Here is an 8253-nt window from a genome sequence, read left to right as displayed (position 1 = left end):
TGCAGTTCCTGCCCCTCGGTCGCACGCGCCGACTCCGGGACCGCCTCTGGCGGGGCGGGAGCCGGAGTCAAGGTCGGAGTTGGGGGCGGGGGCTGAGGGGATGGCAAGGGCTCCCGGGGCGGCGGCGGGGACCCCGGCTCGGCCGTCCCTTCCTGGGCCCCCGGGCCGCAGGCGCTGATGCGGCAGCCCGGCATCCCCCGCCCCCCGGCGGTCTGCGGCTGTCTGTCAGCGAGTCAGGTCGGCTACCCCCGCGCACGGGAGGGTGGACGCTGTGCACAAGCCGCACGAGAGACAGCAGCAACCTACGCACCAGCGCCGCGCCGCGCGGGCCGCGGGTGCCTCTTATAAAGCAAGGGCGGGAGCGATGGACAGCGCAGCCAATGAGAGACTGGCATGCCCTGGCCCCGCCCCGCCCATTCAAGCTGTTCCCCATAGCCCTCAAGTCCGTTGCCCTTCGATGGCTGTGGCTCTCTAAGTTATCTAAATTTTAGGTGGAAAGGGGACCCTATATTTCCTAGTCTGGCCCCCAAAATCATAAACTCTGGTAGCTTGTGCTTAGGAATCACGAAATCCAGTCCTCACTAGAGAGAGTCTCACTAGAGGTCACACTGTGGAGCAGTGAGAGCTTGGATTAGAACTCAGGAGGTCTGACTCTGCGCAGTGCTCATCCTCGTACCGCGTGCTACCCCTGGCCGAATCTGTCCTGCCTGGTCTTCTGGGCCACAAAACTCGCCAGGACCCCTTTCTCCCATCTCGCCGGGGCAGTGGAGGAATTAATGCAGAGGAAAGACTGGAGTCCCGGCGGGACAGCATGGGAATCCGACTGGGTTTGGTGTAGGCCAGGCACACCCTTCGTTGCAGTGCTGCGGCTGAGCTTGGGGCGGCTCTCGCAACCTTGTGCCGCCCCCCACCCCCAGAAGCCTGGAACTCCACGCACTCTTTCGGACTTTTTCACTGTTGCTGTCCCGGCAGGTTCTCGCGTACCTTTTACACAGAGAGGGAGGCCAAAGGAGTAGTGTGGTGCTTTGATACCTGGGTCTCCTCCCCTCTGCGGAGAGACCCTCCATACCTGGGACTTTGGTCATCCAGGCAAAATGCCTGTCCACTTTTCCCTGCAGTAGAAGTTACCCTGCCATACCCCCTCCCAACACTGGCCCAGACACCAAGGCCCTGCCTCAGTTTCCTTCTAGGGAGAGAGGATGTTTGTGGTAGGTAGGAGCAGGGGCGAGAGGGCCAGAAAATAGCTTTGAGGTAACCAGGTAGATCTGCAACAGACTCTGGACCCTGGAGGACCTGCTGTAGGTGTGGCCACTGTGACCAATGTCCCAGCCTGAAGAGGAGGCTGATGTCAGATCTGAACTCACTGATGTAGAGGAGATAAGAACAGAGCGCCACCCCCTGCCATGGTCTCTAGGTGCTTTCAGGTGTTTTAGAGTGAGTGACAAGGACTCGTGAGTGTGGGCGAGGCAGCTCCATTCCTGAGAGGCAGCTCAGAAGGGGCTGGGGTAGGCACTATGAGGAGGTGCCAGGCTTGGTGAAGGGGAAGGGAGGACAGCTTGGATAAAGGGCGTGAGGGAGCAAATGAGAGGAACAAGTGCTGAGTGTCTGGGAGTAGTGGTGGCTCCATGGAGGGGAAGGAGGGGTTCACTGAGGGAGCAGGGCTCAATGAGGGAGTGGGGCTCAGTGAGGGGGTTGGGGCTTATGGGAGCAGAGGTGTGGAAGGAGGCACTCAGTGGGAGAAGGGGGATTTGTGAGGGGGAGGGGTACTTAGGGAGTCAGGCTCAGTGAGGGGGAGGGAGGCTCAGAGGTTTTCAGGTTGTCCCCAGTGGAGAAGAATGCCCTGTTGAATGATGGCATCCCTTTGAAGGTCTCCTTTGTGTCACCAGATGGGTTCTGGTGACATAGTGGTTAGGCATTTGGCTGCTAACTGAGAGGCTGGCAGTTTGAACCCACCAGCTGCTTTGCGGAAGAAAGACACCTGCTTTTGTAAAGATTTACAGCCTTGGAAGCCTGTGGATCATTCTCCTCTGTTCTACAGGGTCAGTATGAGTTGGAATCAGCTCAGCGGCAGTAGGTTTTGGTTTTGTGTCATCAAACCTCGCGTCTTCCTCAGAGCGGGAGCCCCCTCCCCATCACAGCAGGGAAACTGACAGGTGCTTTGTGTGCGTCAGGCAGATCACTGCTCCTGACTCCTGAGAGAAGGACGCGCGAACAAGACCAGGATTTACCTCTCCCACTCTTCTCTGGCAGCGAACCTGCCAGACCCGGCGTTCAAATCCCACACATGCGGCCCATCTTGGTGACCTTGGACAAGTCATTTTCTGAGTGGTAGGAGATACTTGACATAGATTTATCAAATGAATGAATGTTCTCTATTCCTTCACATCAGCCCTAAGAGAGGGACATCAGCATCCTTTTCTTCCTGATGAGAAATCAAAGCTCAGATAAGAAAAGTCGCTTATCCAAGGTCACACAGCAGGTAAGTTGCCAAGCAAGGAATCAAACATAGATCTGATCCACCCCAAAGTCATCTTTGATCTCCATATTATTCTCTAACAATGTTCCCTGTCCCTATCCTCCATGGCATTTTTTTACAAGTCACAGGTATATATGTATATGTGTTTATTGTTTAACAGATAATCCCTTAGAGTGGTTTTGCTCATTATGATTCCCTGGAGTTAAGCAGAGTGCTTGTGCATACAGGCATCAATAAAGGTTTGTTTGAATTGAAAAATAACACAAGGGTAGTGCTTATTGAGAATGGAGAAGGCCCCTTTTCCATTTACTTATTTATTCTTTTTCTTTTTTTACACTCATTCAATAAATTTGACCATTACCTCCTCTGCTGGACTGGCTGCTGGAGGCATTGCAATGATTAGATGGAACCCTGTCTTTGGGGGCCACACAGTCTAGGGTTGATACAGATGGGAGATTGTGGTTCAGAGTGGTGCCTACTGAGATGGGGGAAGCACAGGGGCTGAGGGGACGCAGAGCAGGTGCTGAGCCCAGATTGGTAGGAAAAGAATCAGGGAGGGTATCTTGGAGGAGGTGATATTTAAACTGAGACCTGAAGGACTACTCAAAAGAGAGTGCTGCACAGGGAGACAGCTCAGGGGGTAGGAGTGCATGGAGGGATGGTCACAGGGAAGCAGTACCTGTCGGGAGGAAGTGGGAGAGGAGATGTTGCATTGTGCTAAATAGTGGTCAATGTCATGAGACAAAGTGTATGTGATCTGCTGTACGGAAAATGTATTTGCTCTGTAAATTTTCACCCAAATCACAATAAAAATAAAAATTAAAAAAAAAAAGTGAGTGCTGCAGAGATGGTGGGGAGCAGTGAGAGAGAAGGTTTCATGAAGGAAAAAACATGTTCAAAGGACCAGAGGTGAGAGAGGTTTGGTATCTGTCAGCTTTCTTAATTGGCCTGAGCTCCACACTCCCAGGAGCAGAGAGGTCAGGGGCCTCAACCAAACACTCAGTGCACAGCCAGCCCAGCAAACACAGCATTTGGAATTGGGGGATGCCTTTTTAAGCTATAATGATGACTGTGTTTTTTTCTAATCTTTATAAAAGTTATACCTTCCCTTCCTAGAAAGGCTGGGAAATAGAGAACATAGTAAAATATAAAGGAGAATATAGAGAGGAAAAGGGTCTGGAATCAGAAACTTGGATTTGAGTCGAAGTTTAGCCCTTTCCTAAAAGCTGTGTAACCCCTTTAAAGGTACTTTGCCTCTCTGAGCCTCAGGGTCCTCATCTGAGAAATGGAACTGCTAATACCTATGACACAGACAAAGACACAAAACTCAGAGATATGCCAGGTCTTGTCTGAAGTTTCATCGGCTGGACATGGGGTTGACCCATATCTGCTTGATTAAAGGCCTGTGCTCTGAGTCAAAGACCCTGAAAGAGAAGAGGCGACCAGACAGGATCAGGTTCCAGAGTCCTGCCCACCATATATCCCTCCTATTCAGGATAGTGGCCAGCAGAGACAGCCTGCGGAGGGGAGGTGAGCATGGCTGTGGCACCAAGCAGGATTCTCCATGGGCTGAGAGTGAGGTGGGGGGTGGGATCAAGGCCTGAGGAGTCTGCTTCCCTCCCAGCCTGGAAGATTCGAGGCCTCTGCTAAGAGATCTAGCCCCTCCCTTTCAGTCTCTTCCTGGCAACCTGGCCTGGCACCCTCTACAATGTGATCTCAGTTTAATAATTTAGCAGATGCAGACAAAGATAGCAGCTCTGAAAATAACCCAGCCAGGCCCCAGCCTCCAGCTCCCCCTTCCCCCACAGACTCTTCTGCCCACCCTCCAAGGTCTCTGGTTGTCCCACCACCTGTCAATGCCCCTGCCTGTCAATGAGCACCTGATTTGACACCTCCCTGTCTTCCTCCTTCTTACCCTCCTCCTCTCTCAGCGCCTCTTTCTCTCCATTCTCATATTAAAAGGTTTTATATCAATGAGGGCTTAAAGGAACCTTATCCTAGAAGCCAGAAGACTTGGGCCTAATTCACTGTGTGGCCTGAGCAAGTCACTGCCCTCTCTGAGCCTTTGTTCCCACATTTATCAAATGAGGCCTCTGGATTCCTACGTGTGGCATGAACAACATATTTACTTAGGGGACTGGATGGCTTCCTCAGGAAGGTACAACTGTGGTGTCAATGTCCTCATGTCAGTTGACTGTATTGCAATCCATCCTGCTGCTCCAGCCAAAGACCCCACAGATAGCCCTTGCTTGTTATTTGTCTTGTGATGATAATTTTGCCCTGGTTATTATTCCTAGAGGAGTCCTGGTGGCACAGTGGTTAAGGCATTCAGCTGCTAACCAGAAGGTCAGTAGTTCGAACCCACCAGCTGCTCTACAGGAGAAAGATGAAGCAGTCAGCTTCTGTAAAGATTTACAGCCTTGGAAACCCTATGGGGCAGTTCTACTCCGTAGTTGTGTTTTGTAGGGTCACTATGAGTCAGAATTGACTGGATGGCAGTGGGTTTGTTTTTGATGTACCAGCCATTGTGCTAGGTGTAAGGGGCACAGCTGTTAGTATGAAACACAATCCCTGTTTCCATGAAGGTTATATGTCTGGAATCAAAATCATTAAATCTTGAGGAATGTGCCATGAGGAATAATAAAATACCTATTAGTATTTACTTAGTGCATAACTCTGTGGCAGGTTCTGATTCTGTGAGGTTCTATTTATTATTATTATTCCTATTTAAAAAACCCAAAACCAAGCCCACTGCTATCAAGTTGATTCCAACTCATAGTGACCCTGCAGGACAGAGTATAGGGTTGCCCCATAGGGTTTCCAAGGCTATAAATCTTTACAAAAGCAGATTGCCTCCAATGTCATGAGACAAAGTGATTATGAGCTGCTGTATGGAAAGTGAATTTGCTCTGTAAACTTTCACCCAAATCACAATAAAAAATAAAATTAAAATTTTTTTAAAAAGGCATAGGGGAAAAAAAAAAAAAGCAGACTGCCTCATCTTTCTCTTATAGAGTGGCTGGTGGGTTTGAACCACCGACCTTCTGGTTAGCAGCCGAATGCTTAAACCCTGTGCCACCAGAACTGCTCTATACTCATTTTATAGGTGAGTAAATGGAAGGACAGAGTGATAAAGTAAACTGGCCAAGGTCACATGGTCAGTGAGTGGCCTCGCTAGGAATTGACACCCTGGCAGTCTGCGTCCAGAGCCTGATTCCAACCACCATAGTGCTTCCTAGAAAACACGAATAGTGAATAAACTGGGTGATATGACAGAAAGGGAAGACAGGGAGGATTTTTCTTGAGGAGGTGATATTTATCTGAGACCTGAAGGATGAGCAGGAGCCAGTCATGTGGATTTGGGAAGAAAGACTTCCCAACAGAGAAAATAACACATGCAAAGGCCCTGAGACAAAAGGTCAGTGTGGTCACCGCTGGTGAGCCCTCAGGGGAATGGAGTGAGCTGAGGCGAGAGGAGCAATTGGACCTGGAGGTCAGGGTGAAGATTTTGGGTTTTACTCTCATTGCAGGGGAGCCTTTGAAAGGCTTAAGCTGGGGATCAGCATGATCTGCTTTGTTAAGAGCACACCGTTGGCCGCGTAGAGATTGGACTGAACAGGAGCAAAAGGGGAATGAGGGAGCCCAGCTAGGAGATTACAGCAGTAATCCCTCTGAAAGAGGATGAGGGTGCGGCCAGGAGGTAATGCAGCGTGTGGGAGTGAGGGAGAGATGTAAGATTTATTTGGAGGTTTTGTGGATAAGTTTTTAAATAAGAATCAGCACGACTCCAGTCCTCAAAATGTGGCGGTTGAGCCAGTCCCCACCTTCCCACATCTCAATCATTTCTGACACCAGGTGCCCACACTGCACACTCTGACCCTAGCCACCTGCAGCTAGGGCAGATATCACAGGTTAAAAGGACACCACCTTTTAGACTGCCAGATACGCTTGCCTGATGCAAGTTTGTGAGTCTACACGATACACTCACTTTCACCTGCTGGTTCTCCCTTCTCCTTTGGGTTGAATAAGTCTCTGGAACAACTCACAGAACTTCACAGAAGCTGCTTTACTTACTAAAATACATTTATTGTGGCAAAAAGATACAAATTGGGGTCATCATTAGAGATGCACAGGCAACGTCTGGGAGGCTCTAAAGGTGGAGCTGGCACGTCACCCTCCCTTGGCCAACCAGTAAGCTCAGAGCCTTCATGTTCTGGGTTGGTTGGCCGTGATAGGCTAAGTCATGGCTCCTGAGGCTAGTTGATATCATCCTCCCAGGTGAGTGTTTTCTGGTCTGGTGGGCCCCATTTCACCAGCACAAATCCTCAGGTATGGTCTGGAAGTCCCAGACCAAGGCATCCCAATCACTCCCAGGGTTATTTCTCTGGGGCCAAGGACAAAGGTCACCTCACTTAGGGTAAAACTAGGTCCTTTACCCCCAGAGGTGAACCAAGAAGACTTGTAGATGGCTGAGTGTGGGCAGTAAGTAAAAGGGAGACACTAAGAGCACCCGCTGGGTTTGTGGATGGAGCAGCGGGGTGAGTTGTGTTGCCCTCGCCCGAGATGGGGAAAACCGAGGAAGGAACAGGTTTGATGAAGAAATCAAGGTCAAGGGTTTTTTGTTTTTCCCTAAGTAATAATTATTATATTATAAAACCAAGAATAAAAGGGGAGCTCTGGTAGCATAGTGTCTAAGACACTTGATTGTTAACCAGAAGGCTGGAGGTTCAAACCCACCAGCCACTCCTCAGAAGGAAGATTGGGCAATCTACTTCCGTAGTGATACCGCCTTGGAAACCCAAGGAGGGGTCGCTATGAGTCAGGTCCGACTCCACGGCACATAACAACAACAACACAGTAATAGCCCATCATAGCTTCCTATCTTTCAATCTCACTCCGGTGACATAGTGGCTACAGCATTCAAGCTGCTAAGTAAAAAGGTTGGTGGTTCCAACCCACCAGCCACTCCGTGGGAGAAACATGAAACAGTCTGCTTCCTTAAAGCCTTGGAAACCATATGAGGCAGTTATACTCTGTCCTAAAAGGGTTGCTATGAATTGGAATTGACTCAATGGCAGTGGGTTTGGCTTTTGGTTTAAAGAAATATAATAGCTTGCAGGGGGTGGACATTCAGTGTCAAAGGTGGAAAGATTATTTAAATAACTTGGATTAACCTACTATGTTCAGATAACATGGCTTGAGTTATTGCACTGTAAAATGAAAATCTAACTTGTAGAATCATGTTCATTACATATCAGTGTAATGTGAAAAGGCAAAACTAAATTAAAAATAATATAGAGAGGAAATATGTATTTCTGGTAAAGGTCTACACACATAAGGCATAAATTAGCTTTTGGAAAGAATTTGGACAGCCAAATTGAACAGCCCTGATAATCAGGCAGGTCTGGAGGTCAGAACTGAAGATTCTGGGCTGAAAATTTAAACTTGGGGGACGTCAATGTCTACCAGTTGCTGTCAAGTCGACTCTGACTCGTAGTGACCACAGGCCTATCAGAGTAGGACTGTGCTCCACAGGGTTTCAACAGCTGACTTTTCAAAGGAGATCTCACCAGGCTTTTCTCCTGAGGCACCTCCAAGGGGACTCGAACCTCCAACTTTTTGGTTAACAGCTAAGCACATTAACTGTTTGCACCACAGGCTTCCCATCAATGTATAAACCAAAAAGAAAGAAAATCACCTGGTGCCATCAAGTCCAACTCATAGTAACATATAGGACAATAGAACAGCCCAATAGGGTTTCCAAGACTGTAATGTTT

The 8253-nt window shown here is 49.1% G+C and overlaps 1 protein-coding gene across 1 annotated transcript in view; it reads right to left on the bottom strand.

The window, feature by feature from the left end:
• TRNP1 (TMF1 regulated nuclear protein 1) overlaps positions 1-194 on the bottom strand; it is a 674-nt gene extending 480 nt beyond the window's left edge. The window contains exon 1 of the mRNA XM_007935887.1: positions 4-194. Within this exon, the coding sequence (XP_007934078.1) occupies positions 4-194 (191 nt within the window). The remainder of the gene's footprint in view (positions 1-3) is intronic.
• Positions 195-8253: the final 8059 nt, after the last annotated feature.

This window comes from Orycteropus afer, unplaced genomic scaffold (assembly GCF_000298275.1).
Source record: "Orycteropus afer afer isolate SDZICR_OR568_19922 unplaced genomic scaffold, OryAfe1.0 scaffold00031, whole genome shotgun sequence".
Taxonomy (NCBI): domain Eukaryota; kingdom Metazoa; phylum Chordata; class Mammalia; order Tubulidentata; family Orycteropodidae; genus Orycteropus; species Orycteropus afer.
Note: the sequence above shows the minus strand (reverse complement) of the source record. Positions and strands in the feature narration are given on the sequence as shown.